General features: G+C 32.4%; 1 protein-coding gene across 1 annotated transcript in view; it reads left to right on the forward strand.

Moving 5' to 3' along the window:
- Ankrd30a (ankyrin repeat domain 30A) overlaps window positions 1-20,919 on the forward strand; it is a 115,556-nt gene that overhangs the window by 1,557 nt on the left and 93,080 nt on the right. The window contains exons 2-10 of the mRNA XM_026399545.2: window positions 2,902-3,016; window positions 3,176-3,349; window positions 7,049-7,155; window positions 9,461-9,519; window positions 10,110-10,151; window positions 11,625-11,658; window positions 13,452-13,524; window positions 15,643-15,703; window positions 15,796-15,947. Of these exons, the coding sequence (XP_026255330.1) occupies window positions 2,902-3,016; window positions 3,176-3,349; window positions 7,049-7,155; window positions 9,461-9,519; window positions 10,110-10,151; window positions 11,625-11,658; window positions 13,452-13,524; window positions 15,643-15,703; window positions 15,796-15,947 (817 nt within the window). The remainder of the gene's footprint in view (window positions 1-2,901; window positions 3,017-3,175; window positions 3,350-7,048; window positions 7,156-9,460; window positions 9,520-10,109; window positions 10,152-11,624; window positions 11,659-13,451; window positions 13,525-15,642; window positions 15,704-15,795; window positions 15,948-20,919) is intronic.

A 20,919-nucleotide genomic window follows, 5' to 3' on the forward strand; every position in this document is an offset into this window, starting at 1 on the left:
CCTTTTGTGGGACTCAGGATTGAATTTAGGGACTAGTGCTTAGGAAGCACACACTATCACTAAGCTATACCCCTAGCCTAAAAGAAACTGTTCCAAGGGTCAGTTAGCAGAAATGAAAAATCTAAACCTCTGTATATCAGAAAAAGAATTAAAATTAAAAACTGTTGCAAAATATTTATACATATATAACATATAATACAGATAAAAAATATATCTTCATTATACAGAAAATTCTTTCAAATTAACAAGGAAAAAAACTGAACTCCATTTATTTTTTTTTATACTGGGGGTTGCACCGAAGGCCTTGTGCTTTCTAGGCAAGTACTGTACCACTAAAGTTTACCTCTAGATCTTGAACTCTTACTTAATTTGGTAAGGGACACTTGTGCAGATCTACAAGTTACCTATGGACACTGGAAAAATTTCTTTGTCCCTGGTAAGAGAAGGAAATTAAGTTAAAAGAGGAATAAAATAGTGTTTACCAATTACAAAATTTGTGAGAATGAAAAGCAGTGGTATACTTCTGCTTAAAGCTTAAATTATGACTTTTCAAACAGACAATTTGATCTACTGTACCCTATTTTAAAATGTATATGTTTCTACCAACAAATTTTATTATACTAGAATATCTTTAGGAAATAATAAATGACACAATTTGTTTTTCTCAGCACTGCTTAAAATAACAGTGCATTAATAAGAACCTAATCTCAGCAGCTTGGAAGGTTGAGGCAGCAGACAGCCTCAGCAATTCAGCGGGACCATATGCAACCTAGTGAGACCCTGTCTCAAAATTAAAAAAGGGCTGGGGATGTGGCTCAGTGGTTAAGCATCCCTGGATTCAATCCCTGATACAAAAAAAAAAAAAAAAAGAAGAAGAAGAAGAAGAACCCATAGAATAGATTTTTCTAGTAATTTACAAATTACAATGTATCAATTGGTTAGAATATAATCATTGAATTTTGCATAAATATCATGTCTGTTGACATGGGAAGATATACTTTGTTTTATCAAGTGAGGAAAAAAGTCAGTTTGATTATACAGACACACATATTATTTGACTGTGCTCTTGTTTTAGCCAAAAAGATATACAAAATGATATAAAATTTTCTTTTTCGTTTTCTATTACTTAGAAGTGTATTATTCTACTTCCAATTTGTGGGTTTCTCATCTTTTTATTTGTTTCTAGCTTAGTTTCATTGACACTAGAAATATACTCTGTTAATTCAGTATTTGAATTTGATGAGTCTGGCTTTTTGGCCTAGCAAATGATTAATATTGGTAAAAGTTCTGCATGAACTTCTTTTTTTTTTAAATTTTCTTTCTCTGATTTCTACAGTGAACATGTATAGAAGTTCCAATAAAAGTTTATTGTTAATAAAAAATAAGCCTTGTGAAGAGCAGGGATAAGAGTCCAGCACAGAAGAAAAATTCTCATTTTCTATTAGTTTGAGTGTTTGTGTTTGTATGTTCACAAGTAAAGGAAATTTTTTTAATCTATGCTTGTAGATTTTATTATATATGCATTTCTTATACACATTTTTATTATATATGCAATTTAAATGCCAACCATATAAACAGAACTGCCATAGAACTATTGTATTTCACTTTTTATAAGGCACCACAGATTGTGTGATAAGCTCTTATTTTGTGTATTAAAATTTTTTTAAATGCCATTTATAGTTATAACACATTATGAACTATAATTGACATTGTGGTTCAGATGTGTGGCATCTCCCAAAAGTTCATGTGTGAGACAATGCAAGAATGTTCAGAGGTAAAAAGATCAGGTTTTGGTAACCTTAACCCAATCAGTGGATTAATGCACTGTTATGGATTAACTGGGTGGTAACTATAGGCAGGTAGGGTGTGTCTGGAAGAAGTAGTTCACTGGCAAGCCTTTGGGGTTTTATAATTTGTCCCTGGTGACTGGAACTCTCTCTGCTTCCTGTTTGCCTTGAGGAGAGCTACATTCCTCCCTCCATATTTTTCTGCCATGATGTCTGCCTTACTTCAAGCCTACAGCTATAAAGTCAGCTAACCATGGACTAAAACTCTGAAACCCCGAACCAAAATATACTTTTCCTCTTCTACATTGTTCTTGTTGGGTCTTTTGGTCACAGCAATGCAGAGATGACAAAAACAAGTGGCATTCCAGTATCTCAGATGTTGAAATGTAAGAAAAATAGCAGACTCATTGAAATCCATATCTGCAAAGTAGGTATAATTGTATTATTTTACTTAATTGAAATCTTGTTTTGTTAGGTATTAGTAATATTATTAGTAATAATAATTATTACTAATAATGATGAACTACTTTTGCACAATGCAAATACTGAAGCCAAAAACTAATAATTATTAATAATAATTATGATATCTAATAATTGTTGGGATTTTTAAATTTAAAACAATTCTAATACCTTGCATGGATTTTCATTTAAGCACTTTGGTGGTGTCCTGTGAGGTAACTATTATTTTTCATCCCAATCTTAAGGGTAAGAAAAATGAGACATAGAAAAGTTAATAACTAGTAAGGATCCGAGCTTAAAGTAGGATTCAAACTGAAGTTGATGTTCTTTGTATTCAGAGGCTGCTCTAAATTGACTGGGGGTGTAGATAGTTCAGTGGTAGTGCTTGCCTTACTATGCTCAGGGCCCTGGATTCTATCCCCAACACCACAAAAGAGAGAGAGAAGGAGGAAGAGAAAGGAAGGGTGCATGAATCAAATAGGTTGCATGTCTATTAATGTAATGAGTAGTAAGAACTATAAATACTGTACTTCAGAAGAAAATATTTGCTTTGAAGACAAAGGAACTACATGTTATTTAATGTTTGTAGTCGCATGAATAATTATGTACCTTCAGATGGTGCTCTGTAATATCCAAAAAATTCTTTCACTGTCAGGACTGCTCTACACTTTGCCTGTGCCTATGGTCATCCAGAAGTGGTGACTCTTCTGGTAGAGAGGAAATGCAACATTGACATCTGTGACAGTGACGGCAGCACAGCACTAATTAAGGTAGGTAGTAGCCAACCATTTCGGCAGGAGATGAATTTGATTTAAATTCTTAAAATAAAAGTGAATTTATCCCATTTAAATATAACTGGTGAAACCTGTGGAATGTTTATCTTGAATTAACTTGAATTTACAATCTGTTTCTTGGTATGATACTGACAGGCCGTACAGTGCCAGGAAGAGGAATGTGCAACTATTCTGTTAGAACATGGCGCTGATCCAAATGTCATGGACTCCAGTGGCAATACAGCTCTCCACTATGCTGTTTATATTGAGAACGCATCAATAGCAGTAAAACTACTTTTGCACAATGCAAATACTGAAGCCAAAAACGAGGTATAAATCAATCACCTTTATTTCCTAAATATTTGAAATGAAATACCTTTATATTAACAATGATGTTTATAGGGTAAATTTTCCATAAACTCGAGCATTCCCTGAATTAAAATAATTTGAAATACTTAATTGTTGAAGATTTCACTTAAAATATTGATATTTTTAAAGAAGTATTAGAGTGTAAGCTTTCTTTTATGATTTCGTGGCAAATATTGTGAAAACAATTAATTTCTTAAAGGTAAACTCTTTTTTTTCATATACTTTTTTGCACCAAATTTTTTTTCTAATTAGTGCAAAATAACACAAGAAAGCAAAATTTTCTTTGAAGTAAGTTTTATCTTAAAACAAAGACATTTAAAAATGAATAACCTAATTGTGCTTAATCAGCACAAGTTATATCAAAGTGATTGTCAGTAAGATTTAAAAAGGAGAAATGGAAAAGGATAGTGATAAGAAGTATTCAGTCCATTTTGGAAATTAGATAACTGAGGAAAAATACCACAATAAGTTTGTTTGTTTCCAGTTTATATATAGAAAAGAGCCCTTAAATTTGGGTGATATTAATTCTTAGTTTGGAAAAGAAAATTGTTGAATTGTAAACCTGCCTAGAGATTACTTTTATAGGGATTTTAAGGAAGCCAGATTGACAGGATCATATGGTAATTAAGTGGAAAAGAAAAAGGAAGAACAGATAATTAATTGACATCTAATCTTTTCTGACAGTAGTAGACACTTAATAAGATTCTAAACTCTACTCTCAAATCTACAGTGTGTAGCTGAGAGGTGGGAGATAAGGAGTTTATATAATGAAATCAAGTTAGCTTTTGAATTTATCTAGTCCCTGTATGTCCCTACCCAGGAAAATTAAATTGAGTTTACAGGAAGTGACTTTCTCTTATTCTTCCCTCCTTTTGGCCAAATCCCCAAATGATAAAGGTTTTATGGAAGAGAGATGACACTGAAGTGATGATTATCTGCTTCTCTAGTTTTCACCTAGAATTGTGCATCACAGTGACCTGGGGAAATTTGAAAATTTACAAGTCTAGGCTCTCCTGAAAATTTGATTCAGAAAATCTAATAAGTCCTAGACATAGATATTTAAAAATATTTCCTCAAGATTCTGATAGAACTCCTAAAAAAGAACTACTGAATTAACAAGTGTAATTAGTGAATTCCCAGATCTTAAGAAATTTTCTAGAAGTGTTGGACTTCGGTTAGCCTCTGCATCCTTCAAATCTCTGCTTTCCAATATTATTTGTCCAACTTCATCTGTCTTTTCTACTTCCATTGTAAGAAAGTTAAAAGGAATATTGGAAATATCCATTGACTTATAGAATAACACCTTTTTCCCTCCAACCATCAGTAGTCATCCACTGCCATTCAGAACATTTTTAGAGATTTTCTCATGGGTAGTCTTCAATAAACAGCAGTCGGTATTTTAAGGATTTCATGTCTCTTTGTTATAATTCAGGTCATTAGGTCAACAAATATTGATAACACCCAGGGTTTTCTCCAAACTAAGTATATACATGGGTATTTTAATAATTTAGTTTCAAAGGTCCTATGAAACTAATTTTTCATCAACAGTCTAGGAGAATTGACTACCAATGGAGTATAAAATAGTAAGTATTGAAAAGATCTTGAAGTGGGCATTATGAGTCTTTTCATATTTTAGGGCCTGATTTTTTTGATAAAATATGATATTAAAAAAAGGAAAGGTTGGGGCTAGGCTTATAGCTCAGAGGTAGAGCACTTGCCTCACACACAGGAGGCATTGGGTTCCATCATCAGCACCACATAAAATAAATAAAAATATTGAGTCCATCTTAAGAAAAAAAAAAGGTAAGGTTTAACATGCAAATATTTAATTTGTACAAAACCATTTGGAAAAACCTACAACAAAGATAAAAACAAAAAGGCTATAGACTAAACGTGATCCATAACCTCCATAAATTCAGTCAACATTTAAAATTTAGGAGACTCATGTAGAATTTTGAGCTTCTTTTAAAGAGTAAATTCTGTCCTTCAATCCCGGATTACAAGTGGTCTGCGGTAAAGAATTTGTCCCCTTTATTTGAAGTATTCTGTCTCCAATTTGCTACTAACCCATCTCAGAATTCCCTCATGTCACCTGCTTTGCCTCTGTAAGTATTTGAGTCTACAATTTCTGTTTTATTATATACTTTGATAAAGATGTCAGGGTTTTCAAGATGATTTATAATAATATGGTCTGTAGTTTGTATTAATCTTATAGAAATGGTATTGAGTTTTAGAATTTAGACATTTGTATTTTAATACCTTTTTATTTACACTGTAAATTATTGTATTTTCATTAGAATGTCTGTCGGCCTTATTAGATTAGTCAGAGGTATAGTTGAATAAGTAATGCATGTTGAAAATAAAATATCTTTCTTTTCAGCATGTTCCTTAAAAATGCAAGCAGCTCAGTGGCTTTTGTTAACGCTTTTGTTACACTAAAAATCATTAATATAGACCAGTATTAATTTTTGTGGGGATAAACCATTGTATTTTTATTCCAAAATTCTGTCTAAAATTATAAGCAACTTTCACAATTAAAATGAAAATACAGCAAAAAAAAAAGAATTAAAAAAAAGGATAAGTATTAGGGTCCCAGGATTATTAGCATTATAATAAGTGAGAATAAAATTTTATATTGAGTTCTCTAACAAGTAAGGTAAATATCTCCCATCTTATAATATGAGAAAACCCGTGGACCAACTGGTAATAAGCAATCAAAGTTCATTTTGAAACCTGTTTCATTTAACTCAGAGCTCATTTCCATAGTGACCCATTTAGAGTACAAGTGCCTTGACAGTGGGACTGGAACCCTGAGACAATAAATAGAAGAAAATCATGACAGTTTCCTCCATGGGAACCATTAGCATTCTTAAAGGAATCACATTACTGAAAAGCCCTCAAAACTTTAGCCCTGAACTCTGGTTAATGTTTACCATCAATAAAGTATTGTCCGGGATGTGGCTCAAGTGGTAGCAGGCTCATGGGGCACTGGGTTTGATCCTCAGCACCACAAAAAAATAAAATAAAAATGTTGTGTCCACAAAAAACTAAGAGATTAAGCAAAGTTGGAGAGTTTTGTTTAATACTGGACATAACATGCACAGTTTGTGATATTTCTCAAACAAATGATTATGGAGTCTTTCTGTTACAGTAAAGTACTTCTGGAAAAGTACATATTCCTTGGAATATACATCGAGAAACCCTGCTCTAGAAATTAAAATTAAGCTCATTAATTCAATAAAAATACTTAAAACCTTTTCAATTATCTTTTCAGTGTTTGGGGCTATTGAGATTAAAGATAGAGCCCCTACCCTCAAGAAGTTTTTGGCTAACATGGGGAGCATCACATAGTTTGAAAATAACATTATAAATGCAGTTTTAGAAGCAGAAGTTCTTGGAATCATTAAATATTTGCAGTAAGTTTTAGAAATGACTGGAGTTCATGTGCCAACACTAGACAGAGGAGAGCATTTAAAAAGCAAAAAAACATGAAAGCACAAAAGGGTAAGAAGGAAGGGTTTTTTGTTGTTGTTTTTTGTTTGTTTGTTTCTTTGTTTGTTTTGTACTCTGAGATGCATTTATGTTCCCATAGGGTGTTTTATAAGGTTTTTAGTTCAGTTGAAAAATATGTAATTTTGTGAATTATAAATTGTTTTACAGGATGGCCACACACCACTTTTACTTGCTCTAAGAGAAAACAAACAACAGATGGCAGAAGTTTTAGTAAATAAAAAAGCAAATATACATGCAGTTGATGAGCTAGAAAGGTATAGTAGTTGTTTTCTGTGTTATTTTTAAAAACTTAGGATATTTTTAGGATATTATGAAAATGTCAACAAACCATCAGGCAGAAAAGCAATAATTCAGATTGGACAACACAAAGAAAAATATATGTTAAGATTCATATTCCCTTATGACTATATTTGTTTTCTGATTTTGTTGATTATGTGATCTTATTTAGCCAAAGAATTTTCATTAGAACTCCTGTAGCTGAGGAATTAATAACAAGAAACAATAAATGGAGTAGTATTTAAAAGCTTCTGCATAGCAAAGGGAAACAACAGAATAAAGAGACAGGCTACAGGATGGGAAAAAAAAATTTGCTGGCTACCCTTCTGACAGAGGATTAATAGCCGGACAATATAATGAACTCAAAAAAAAAAAAATCAAGAATGGAGTATTACAAATATGCACCAATAACAAAAGTAAAAAAATTAAAAATGGGTTTCAGATTAGTTTAAAACATATGGACTTATAGTTTAATTTTTGATTCAATATTGAACTTCTTAATCTTTTTTGTAGTATTTTTTTAACTTCTGCTTATATAGTTTGCCTTTAAAATGCTAATATCATAAAAAAGGGGTTGAAAATCATTTTGTATTTTGAATGAGTCTTCACTTTAGATTGCTCTATTTGAAGATTATTGATGATAATATGCATTTAGAATTAAATATCACAACTTTTTTTAGTTCACCTATACATATGCTCAGCCATTGTTCCCAAAGTAGCAGCAACTCAGGTTTGACAATTGGGTATTCTAGCTTTAACTATGCACATAGTAAGCAAACTGACCCTTTCCCCTTTTCAAAACCTTGTGTGGAGCCTACATGTTAACCTAGACCTATATGGTAGTTTGAGGTCTTCCTTTTGTGTTTTTTTGCCAGCAAATATTTGTTGGGATCAATCTAAACTAAAACTAATTCAAATAATGTTGCTGTATGACATCAGAATTTTCTTTCTACTTTGCTACCAAATCTGTTCCCAAAGGCCCCTTTGTATCCTGTGTAGCACCTTTTCTTTAGGCTTGGAAGGTCTCATATCACCTTCCCCAGGGTGGATGCTGATTTTGATTAGCTTCTCAAATAATCTATTTTCCACAGTAATGAAAATCCCTCAAGCTACTTCAGTCTACACTACAAGTTTTCAGAATATTTTCAAATTCAACTTCAAAAGGAGGCCATTAAGCAGAATTCTTTTTTTTTTTTTTCTGTGCCATGGACCTTCCTCTGGCCTTTATTTATTTTATTTTTATTTTTATTTTTATTAGCTACACATGACATTACAATGATCTTGGCAATTCATACATTTGTATCATTGGGATATAATGTCTCATTTTTCTAATTGTACAGATTGCAGAATCACACTGGTCATAGAGTCACTTATATACATACAGCAATCATAATGTCTATTCTCTTCTGCTGCCCTTCCTATCCCCCCTACTCCTCCCCTCCCCTCCCATCATTTCTCTCTATCCAATCTAATCCTTAAATCTAATGTGAATTAGTTGGATTAAAAAGAACTAAAACCCATGATTATCGGTATCCATATATAAAACATGATTTTATCTTCCAAGTCAACTGGAGATAAACATGGAGATAAGCATCATTCCAACAAAGATCTGGTGATTTAGAGTTTGATTAGGAAGAGAAATAGCAGTAGCCCAAGTCTGGTCTTGACATTTTTTTTAGTTTCTACCTTTGCTATGATTGATTAACTTAATAATAAGGAACAACTTGAATTATAAGCCACAATGGAGAGAATGGAGCTAATAACAAAAATTAAGACTTAATAATATTTTCCAATAACTACAACATTTGAATATTTGAATCTATGGGGGGGGGGCATTAGCTTTTGTTTGGGATCCCAAAATAGTTCTGCATGAAAAAACAAATAATTCCATTACTTTACTATTTCTCAGAGCATGTTTTTGTATTACCTAATTAAATTTTCATAACGGTCTAGTGAACTCCTTTTTATAAAAGAAGACTTTGAGTCTAAGGGAAAATATTTTTCCAAGAACCAATAGCTGTTGATAAAAGAGACAGGACTTCTTTCCACTGTGTCTAGCTAATCTAGTTAATGTGCTGTATTCCCCTGATTCATGGTCTTTTTTTCACTCTACTTTTTTTTAATTATAAGCTTAATAAAAAGTTTATAGAGCTCACAAATTTGAGGTATATGGGAGAAAGTTTTGATGTTGTCTCAAAATTAAGAATTTGATATATGTGATAAATGTTTTCATATCAGTATTAAAATAATTTTATTTATTATTTTTTTCATTTATGACCATAGGCAAGTAATTTTTGAATATGAAGAAAAGAGACTTAAACATTCTCAAATTAACAATTCAGGTAAGTCTTCTGATAGTAAATTATTCTTGGTAAACCTACTCTAGAAAAAAATAAAAGAAACTTTTGATCACAAGAAAGCAGTTTTAAAAATTAGTGTGTGAGTTGCATTTATGTTTTCTTAATTTCTTTCTAATAGTCTAGAATTGAGAATTATTTAATGAATTAATTTTCAGAAATTTGCCATCTAAAACAGTATTCTCTGAAAAAGTTTTCACTTATTTTAGCATCTGAAATCTTGTAGATCTTCATATAAATGAGATTTTTAAATTAATATATTGTATGTTTCCTTTGTAGTCACATTATAGGAAATTGTATTCTTATAAAAATAGATTTTCTATTTAATTTTTACAATAAATGGATTGCATTATATAAATGAATATTACTTCACAGTTATTTGTGTCATTAAAGCAGAATAAAATATTTGTTCATTCCTAAGTATGCAATTTAAATTATTTGTTTTATTATTTCCAAATTCTTATTTTAGGCGATAATACCCATATTCTATTACTTTGATCTTTATCTACAATTTAAGGTGACTATAACTTGCAATATGATTTTTTTTTATTAATAACTTTTTTTTCTCCCTACAGTGCTAGAGATCGAACCCAGAGCATCAGCATCATGCATTCTAGGCAAGTGCTCTACCACTGAGCTAGACCTCCAGTCTAGTTCTTGTTTTCTTTTTTTGTTCATTAGCATATAATCTGACAACATGCTTTACTTGAAAAAGGATGATTTCTATATATTTGACACATATGGGGAGGGTTGAAAAAAATGACATGATACTCAGCTACCTAACACTAACCACTAACTGTACCATTCTGCTCTTTTGGTTCCAGATAAACTCTTTAGCAATAGAGAAAGGTAATCTCAAGAGATCGTACTTTATAAAACAATTTTAATCTTGTCATTGAAATAAGACTAGAGAATGAATACTATATAGATAGATCTAAGTGATCTCACTTTGAGGGATGAGTATAAAAATAGTCTGTATTATTAGAACATGGCTGACTTTCTTTTTTATTATTTTTGTTATTATTCTTAATTTTGTTTTGTGGTTGTGCTGGGGATAGAACTCAGGGCCTATGCAAGTACTCTAATACTGAGACATACACTTTCAGCTCCTTTTTTGTTGTTTTTGTTTTTTTCTCTTTTAAAAAATGGGGTACCACTGACCTCCATGCCCAGCCCTAAGATTCGTAGATTCTTTGTCATGGGAAATGCCAAGAGTCACACTATTTGGGGTCCTCCCCACATATATTACATGAAACGAAAAAAAGAAAAAAATTCCCTACTAGGGAAAGCTAATTGTTGGCACATTTTGAAAGCTTTTATAAGTAAATGGTATGTATTTATATATATATATATGTATCAGATAGTACTTCCTGGAAATTTGTGCTACCACCCCAGTGCTTCCTTCTAAGCTTCTCTAATTATAATTTACAGTTTAGAATAGACAAACTCTTAAGGATGTGATTTTTCCAGTGCTTCTTTATATGCGAGGTAAAATAGCAGATGAAATGTGAGCCTTGTTTGCTCAAATCCTTGTCCCTTATCTCCTTCGTTTGTTTTGCCATGCTGCATAATACCATGCCCATAGATCTGTCTTCCTTGTCATAAGGAGTTACATCCTAAATGAAACAGTTTTGACTGAACATCTGGGGAAGTATGTCAAAATAAAATCAGATTATTGTTTCCCAACAATCTCTCTCCTTCAGTATTCATGAGACAGGGGTACAATTGGCTTCTGATTGTGCTTAGTTTCATTAGTCCAGAAAATTATGCTTTTTGACACTGTCAGCTTATGCTACTGAATCTACTAATGATATCTTTTTCAGTTAAGATTATTGTACACAGCAGTTTCCTTTTAGGGGTCAAATTTTGATAAATTGCATCCTTCTTCCTTATATTTGATAAGTAAAAAGAAGGGACATAAGAATTCTTAATGCATTAATTGCTTATCACTAGTATATTTAATATTCATTATAGAATAGTCTGCAGGAATGGTCCTAAAGAAATATTTTCTAACAAAACATCAGAGTCTTAAACTTTTAATATTTTATTGTATTGTTGATTGAATGTTATTTTACCTTTTTCTTTAATAGTGGATGAGAGTTCTGAAGATGAGTCTTTAACCAGGTAGGATTTCAGAAGTTTTTTAAATTGTATTTTAACTAATTAGGGAATGCAGAGAAAAGAAACCAAGGTTTGTTGAGTGTTCTATCTGAGCTAGACACCATGGATATAGGGCCCATAGTTGCAGTGGCAACCAGTACCTTACTTTTATCATCCAAGCTTTTAGGGCAGATTTTACTTAGTTTTGGCCAAAAGACCATGAGTTTTACATTAGCAAGATTAGGTAAGTCCTAGACAAGAATTATTTTACTATAATAAAGAATATCTACATGTAGACCACATTATATTAATGATCTGTGGCATCTATTTAGAGGATATGTTTAATTGATATCTCTACTTCATGATTTCTCTGTTTTTTCCTTCAGGCTACTACTCTTAACTAGTACTAATGAGCATTTTTTTCCCTAGTCTTTTTAGTTCCATAACTATAATCTTGACTTTTTTTTTTTCTCTTGTACTTGTTTTGGTGTTTCTTTTCTTTTTTACATTTCTGGCAACTAAATATTCCTTAATAATCAAAGCACATAGAATTTCAGGAGGTTAAGGAACACTAGCAATTAATAAAAATACCCTCTGGTATTTCAAAATGTGTTTAACTTCCTGGCCAGATGAAAACTCAGAGATTAAGGATGTTGAAGTGACTTTTCTGGATATCTATAAAGTGGCAGAAATGAAATCTGAACTCATGTTCCTTAGTTCTCAGCCTTATTATCATTCTGTAAGTAAATGTTTTGTTTTGTTTTCTTTTGTTGGTAAGACCCAGGGGCACTTAGCCACTGAGCCACATCCCTAGCCCCTTTTATTTTTTATTTTGAGACAGGGCCTCACTAAGTTCCTGAGGCTGGGCTGGAACTTGTGATTCTCCTGTCAGCCTCCTGAGTTGCTAGCATTATAGGCATGTGACACTACATGGCTAGTGTTTTAATAATAGAATGGGGAAGTGAGTCTAGTCAACCCAAATGCAGAGGATAAGAATAGAATTAGCAAGTGAATGCAATAGTAGAGAATAAGAATGAAAAAACAGAAGAGCACATTTGAAGAGGAACAGTACTGGGTTGGTTAGAGGTAAGGATTTTAGAAAAGAGCCCAGAATATTGAAATTTATGAGAACTTTGATAAAGATGATAAAGTAATTAAGGTCACAGATATTGGGAGTTATCTAGAAAGGAATATTAAAATAGGAAGTTTAAGGGAGTCCTGAACAGGTTGTTGGCTTTTTCTGTTTAGTTGGAATAACTAATAAAACTTCTGATAAAATAATTTAAGCATCTGGGAAGAATGTCGATAGCAGACAGGAATGTGCTATCACCTGTTTCAACCTCAATTTACAGAGGTTTCCTTAGGGTCCCTCAAGCACCAGAGGACTAGAAGTTGTTGAACTACTGGGTTGTAGGGCCTAGGCAGGTATCCCCTCACCTCCATCTCTTCTCCCAACTTGCTAATATCTTTCTTGGATATATGTAGGGTTACAACTGGCTTGCAAAGCTATCAGATAGCCCCGGTTTGTATAGTTTGTAAAATGCTTGTGCTGAGGTTATTGAGACTCTGTTTAGCTTGTTTTCCAGGAAGAGGGAAAGAGAGCTCTACCTCTTACCTATCTGAACCCATCCTTGTTTCAGGAATCTGCACCTTTATAGAATGAAGAACCTTTTTCTTTTTAAGGTTTATTTTATTTATTTTTATGTGATGCTAAGGATTGAACTCAGGGCTTCACATGTGTTAGGCAAGCGCTCTACCACTGAGCCATAACTCCAACCCAAACTCACCTATTTTTACTGCATATTTTTGCTATAAAGGCTTTCTAACAAACCTGGTCCTGGTGATCCCTGGCCTACATCAGATGAGGAAGACTCTAATTTTGATACCAAGGTAAAGGTGATTTTGTGAAATTAATTTTCTTGCTCTGAATTTTCTTTTGTGTATTGTTCTTAAAATTTAGTAATAGTCCAACTCTCGCTATATATAGAAAATTAATCAGAGAAAACCAGTTTTTAGAATTTTTACTTTTGATTTTTTTAAATGTTTTTACTTTTGTAAATGCCAAAAGACTGGTATATACTTTGAAGTAGTGTAAATGTAAAAAAAAAAACGAGGTGGGGTGGGCTGGAAAATACATCATGACCAGAAAATCATATTAGGAAAAGTTTGCCCAAAATAGAGCAAATATGAAATTTGGTCAAGGATTATAAGCATAGAAACCCACTATTATAAAGATCTTGGGGCTGAAGTTGTGGCTCAGCAGTAGAGCACTTGCCTAGTGCATTCAAGGACCTGGGTTCGATCCTCAGCGCCACAAAAATAAAATAAAGGTATTGTTTCCAACTGCAACTAAAAAATAAATATTTTTAAAAAAGAAAAGATCTTATTTCATCAGGCACGGTGGTACACACATGTTATCCTAGTGGCTGGGGAGGTGGAGGCTGGAGGATTGCCAGTTCAAAACCAGCTAGTGATGCCCTAAGCAACTTAGCACCCCTGGGTTTGATCCCTAGTACCAAAAAAAAAAAAAAAAAATTACTTACACATAAGAAGGATTTTTAATATTTTTGAGTGTGAATAAATGAACAAATATATTTCTATTAATGGAGTATTACTTGTATAATGTATATGTATGTATGCTATATCTAATGATATTAGGTTTCTAAAAATGTGACTTAAATTTATATATCCTTTAAATGTTTCATATATTTAACTTCAGGTTAGATCTATTGAGAAAATGTATCCTCTTTTTTTTTTTTTGTATTAAATTTTTGCTTTGTTTTGTTTGTTCCTCCTCCCTTACCTTTTCTTACAGAAAAATTTCTTCAGTGTTAATTCTTTCAATACATTTGTCACCATTATGTCATATTTGGTTACATCTTTCTTTTTAGGGGAAGAAGGTACTGGGGATTGAACTCAAGGAGCATTTGACCACTGAGCCACATCCCCAGACCTATTTTGTATTTTATTTAGATACAGGGTCTCATTGGTTTGCTTAGTGCCTCAACTTTGCTGAGGCTGGCTTTGAACTCTTGATCCTTCTGCCTCGGCCTCCCAAGCCACTGGGAGGTGTGTGTCTCTGAGCCTGGCTTGTTACACCTTTCTGTTTCATAGTTGAGTGTGACTTTTGTTCATCAGTCACTGCCCCACAAGATTTATTCTTCATCTCCTTCATGGAAAGAGCTAAAATTATTATATAATCATTTATTTTCATTTGACACCTTAAGTGCTCCAAATTACACACACAAATATGTTTTCCTAACCTCTTGTAGTTCATAGAGAAGTGGGAGTTTTAAAATGATTATTTATACTGCTTGCAATGCCAACTTATATAAATAAAATACTATTAAAAACTAAACTCATGTTTTCCCCTTGAAGTAATTCATGCAAATGTAAATTATGCAAACACATTCAAAATATGACAATTTAAAATTTGCTAAAATGTTAGTTTTTTTTTAAAGTAAACTACAGAGGGATCATTTTTTTTCTAGAATATGTTGATTAAGAAAATTGTCTAAAGGGGAACGAAGGGAAGAAATGGGGTTAGGAATAGGAACGACAGTAAAATGAATTGGATATAACTTTCTTATGTACATATATGATTATACCACAGACAATCTCCTCATCATCTACAACTACAAGACTGGGATCCTAATTGTAATGTTATACTCCATGTATGTTTAATATGTTAAAATACACAGTACTTTCATGTATATTTTAAAAGAACAAATAAAAAAAAATTTTAAAAGAAAATTATCTAATGGATATCATAATATTTCTATAATAGTTAGAGGTAAGGAATAATATTTGTGGGATATCTATAATCTCATAATCTTCAACCTATGATAAAATGTAATTTAATAAATGGCAGAATTGGAGTTTGAATCTACATGTGAATGATTCCTAAACCTGTGTACTTTGTGTTAGATCGTATTGTACTGGTGAATATTTGAATTTTCTATCAAATTTGATACTTGTTATTTTTCAAGTTTTTTTTTTCCTCCGTAGAATTTCCCAAAAGTGAACTTAACAGAGCTATGGACTACTACTCAACAATTCAAGAAAAATCGTAAGTTATTTGAAGATTGACTCTTATTCTTCTGCTATTCACTAATTTGAAATTAGAGATATTTACTCTTTAATTGGTTTTTATTTTTATAGGAGCAAAATATGATATTTTGAAACCAGAAAATAGAACCTTGTTTGATAGCAGTGATTCTGATAGTCAAAATGAAGACATGGATGAAACCCTTCCTAAAACATCGGTCAAACAGAGTTTTTCAGGTCCTTCCATTTTGTCATCTGACCCAAATGTAGGTATTTTTAAAGCTCTTTTTTCATGTTTTATTTATATCATCTCCCTAATCTACATAATGATGACAAAGATCCTAAAAGAAATATAAGGCAATAAGATCATAACAGAAAACAAATATAGCAGGGATGGGGATGTGGCTCAAGCAGTAGTGCACTCTCCTGGCATGCGCGAGGCGCTGGATTTGATTCTCAACACCACATAAAAAAATAAAAAAAAAGATATTGTGTCTACCTAAAATTAAAAAATAAATATTTTTTAAAAAAGAAAGAAAGAAAACAAATATACCAAAGTTGAGATATATGTACAGGAATTCTTAGATATGCCATAATGGAAGGAAAAAATTAGAAAGCAACCCAAGAGAATATGAAACTGAGAAGGGGAACTTATGGGAAGAATTCACTTAAGAAAGGCAAGATAACTATCAAGATTAAATAAGAGAGTTAAGAGGAAAGAAATTATAAACACATGTATTAAATGAGACCAGAAACTTGTAAAATATGATAAAAATTAGATTTTTCTGAGTGATTTATTGTTGATTTTAATGAGAAACTGAAAGAAAATTTAATTCTTGCTTTTAAATTTAGCAAAGTGATATCTTATATTTAATTCAGCAAAACCTGTGTTCAAATATAATGCAAACTGAAATCTGTTTTATGCCTCTTGAGATTTATTATGAATTACTAATTTTTTACTTTTTTGTTCTTATAGTTTCTAACTTAGTATTATTTATCTAATTTATCTTTCTGTTTGGGTATATTATTTTGATAACTGTTTTGGATTTTTTTTTTCTCTTTGTGCATGCTAGACAAGTGCTTTACCAGTGAGCTACATTCTCAGGCCCATGTTTTAGATCTTTTTTGAGAATAAAGAATTAATAGGGTTGGGTATGTATTTTAGTAATACAGTACTTGCCTAGCATGTGCAAAGCCTTGGTTTAGATCCCCAGAAACCAACAGAGAATAAAGAACAAATAAGTAAGCATTTTATTTAATGTTTTCATTGATTTAAATTTCTGATTATATTAATTAGGGTCTTCTTTGTATTGCTGGAGATTGGACCCAGAGCTGAGCACATGCTAGACAAGTGCTCTACTACTCAGCTGCATCCCAGCCCAAATATTCATAGTTGTTAAACCTTATGTGTAAATTCTTTTATATTTAAAGTCTAATAATTCTGATGATTAGATATTTTTAAATTGTTTTCTTCTTCATATGAATATTGGATCCCGATTAACAAATATTTGAGCAGTATTTGAAAAGTATTTAAAGACTTAGAAATCTTCACCTTGGAAAAGTTTTTAATAGTCTATACTTTCTCCAATTTTTAACCCCCATCCCACATAGTATAAATAGAAAATTAGAACTATTAGTATACTGTTTATAGGGAAACCATGTGAATTTTAAAACTGGGTTTAATACTTTTTCCTTACATCATACTGGTACTTTAAAATACCTGATCTATAATCACATAATCATTTCTCTTTTGTTTTTAAGATGAGGGTCATGCTATGTACCTAGGCTAGCATCAATTTCCTGGGATCAAGTAATTCTCCCACCGCAGCCTTCCATGTATCTTGGAATTCAGATGTGACCCACCATGTCTAAGTTTATAAGTTAAAACTTTTAGGATTATTTACTTATTTATTTTGGTACTGGGAATTGAACCCAGGGATACTCTACCACTGAGCCATATCTCCAGCCCTTTTAATTTTTTCTTATTTTTTTAACAAAAACTTTTATTGTAGTTAGCATTTCTTCCACGTTCTTTTTAATTTTTTTAAAAATTAAATGACAGCAGAATATATTACAATTCTTATTACACATATATAGCACAATTTTTCATATCTCTGGTTGTATATAAAATGTTGGCACCAATTCATGTCTTCATACATATACTTTGGATAATGATGTCTATCACATTCCACCATTCTTGCTAACCCCTTGCCCCCTCCCTTTCCATCTCACCCCTCTGCCCTATCTGGAGTTCGTCTATTCCTCCCATGGACCCCCTTCCTACCCCACTTTGAATCAGCCTCTTTATATTAGAGAGAACATTTGGCTTTTTTTTTTTTTTTTGAGGGGATTGGCTAACTTCACCTAGCATTATCTTCTCCAATGCCATCCATTTATGTGCAAATGCCATGATTTTATCATCTTTTATTGCTGAGTAAAATTCCATTATGTATATGTACCACTTTTTTTTTTATCCATTCATCCACTGAAAGGCATCTAGGTTGGCTCCATAGTTTAGCTTTTGTGAATTATGCTGCTATAAACATTGATGTGGCTGTGTCACTTTAATATGCTGTTTTTAAGTCCTCTGGGTATAGACCGAGGAGAGTGATAGCCATGTGAAATGTGGTTCCATTCCCAGATTTCCAAGGAATCTCCTACTGCTTTTCATATTGGTTGCACCAATTTGCAGTCCCACCAGCAATATATGAGCGTACCTATTTCCCCACATCCTCACCAACACTTATTGTTGTTTCTCTTCATAATGGCTTACATTCTGACTGGAGTGAGATGATATCACAGAGTAGTTTTGATTTGCATTTCTCTTATTGCTAGAGATAATAAACATTTTTTCATATATTTGTTGATTGATTGTATATCCTCTTCTGAGAAATGTTTATTCATGTCCTTGGGCCATTTGTTGATTGGGTTATTTGTTTTTCTAGTGCTTAGCTTTTTGAGTTCTTTATATACCCTAGAGTTTAGTGCTCTATCTGATGTATGAGGAGTACAAATTTGCTCACAGAATGTAGGCTCTCTATTCACCTCACAGATTGTTTCTTTTGCTGAGAAGAAACTTTTTAGTTTGAATCTATCGTATTTATTGATTCTTGGTTTTAACTTTGTAGGAGTCTTATTAAGGAAGTTGGGCCCTAATCCCACATGATGAAGATTAGCGCCTACTTTTTTTTCTATTACACACAAAGTCTCTGGTTTATTTCCTAGGTTCTTGATCCACTTTGAGTGAGTTTTGTTCATGGTGAGAGATAGGAATTTAATTTCATTTTGTTGCGTATAGGTTTGCAGTTTTCCCAGCACCATTTGTTGAAGAGGCTATCTTTTCTCCAATGCACCTTTTTGGCACCTTTGTCTAAAGTAAGATGATTCTATCTGTGGGTTAGTCTCTGGGTCCTCTATTCTGTACCGTTGGTCTACCAGTCAGTTTTGGTGCCAATACCATGCTGTTTTTATTACTGCTTCTCTGTAGTACAGTTTAAGGTCTGGTATAGTGATGCCACCTGTTTTATTCTTCCTGCTAAAGGTTTCTTTAGCTATTCTGGATCTCTTATTATTCCAGATGAATTTCACAATTGCTTTTTCTATTTCTATGAGGAATGCCACTGGGATTTTGATTGGATTTGCATTAAATCTGGATAGTGCTTTTGGTAGTATGGTCATTTTGACAATATTAATTCTACCTATTCAAGAGCAAGGTAGATCTTTCCATCTTCTATACTCTTCTTTGATTTCTTTCTTTAGGGTTCTATAGTTTATATTGTATAGATCTTTCACCTCTTTCGTTAAGGTGATTCCCAATTTTTTTTTTTTAGGTTATTGTAAATGGGGTGATTTTCCTCATTTCCCTTTCTGTGTATTTGTCACTGATGAACAGAAATGCCTTTGATTTATGGGTGTTGATTTTATATCCTGCTACTTTGCTGAATTCATTTACTAATTCTAGAAGTTTTCTGGTGGAATTTTTAGGGTCTTCTAGGTATAAAATCATATCATCAGCAAATAGTGCTAATTTAAGTTCTTCTTTTCCTGTATGTATCCCTTTAATTTATTTTCTCTGTCTAATTGCTCTGGCCAGTGTTTCAAGAACTATGTCAAATAGAAGTGGTGAAAGAGGGCATCTCTGTCTTGTTCCAGTTTTTAGAGAGAATGCCTTCAATTTTTCTCCATTTAGAATGATGTTGGCCTGAGGCTTAGCATAGATAGCCTTTATGATGTTGAGATATGTTCCTGTTAATCCTAGTTTTTCTAGTGTTTTGAACATAAAGAGGTGCTGTATTTTGTCAAATGCTTTTTCTGCATCTATTGAGATGATAATATGATACTTATCTTTGAGTCTATTGATGTGATGAATTACATTTATTGATTTCTGTATGTTGAGCCAACCTAACATTCTTGAAATGAACCCCACTTGATTGTGATGTACTATCTTTTTGATATGTTTTTGTATTTGATTTGCCAGAATTTTATTGAGAATTTTTGCATCTATGTTCATTAGAGATATTGGTCTGAAGTTTTCTTTCTTTGATGTGTCTTTGCCTTGTTTTGGAATCAGGGTGATATTGGCCTCATAGAATGAGTTTGGACCTGCTGCCTCTTTTTCTATTTCCTGAAATAAATTGGAGAGTATTGGTATCAGCAGTATGTAATGTCCATCTTTATCTCTTTTTGTTAACTTTGGCTTGAACTCTACTTATTTGACACGAGGATGGAAACCCCTGCTTACTTCCTCAGTCCATGTGAGTGGTAGCTTTTTACCAACCTTTCCCCTTCAGTCTGTATGTCTTTTCCTGTTGGATGAGTCTCTTGGAAGCAGCATATTGTTGGCTCTTTTTAAAAATCCAGTCTGCTAGCCTATGTCTTTTGATTGGTGAGTTGAACCCATTAATGGATTATTATTGAGACATGGTTTGTATTCCCAGTCATATTTGTTTATTTTTGTTATTTAACTTGACTCAATTTTCTTCTTTAATTAGTTTTTCCTTTAGGGTACTACCTCCCTCTGCCTATTTTAATTGTTGTTATTGTTTTTTTGTTTTGTTTCCTCTTCATGGAATATTTTGCCAAGGATGTTTTGTAGTGCCAGTTTTCTAGCTATAAATTATTTTAACTTTCCTTTATCATGGAAGGTTTTTATTTCATCTTAAAATCTATAGCTTAATTTTGCTGGATACAAGATTCTTGGTTGGCATTCATTTTCTTTCAGAGCTGGATATATATTGT

Source organism: Urocitellus parryii, chromosome 5 (genome assembly GCF_045843805.1).
Source record: "Urocitellus parryii isolate mUroPar1 chromosome 5, mUroPar1.hap1, whole genome shotgun sequence".
Classification (NCBI taxonomy): Eukaryota; Metazoa; Chordata; class Mammalia; order Rodentia; family Sciuridae; genus Urocitellus; species Urocitellus parryii.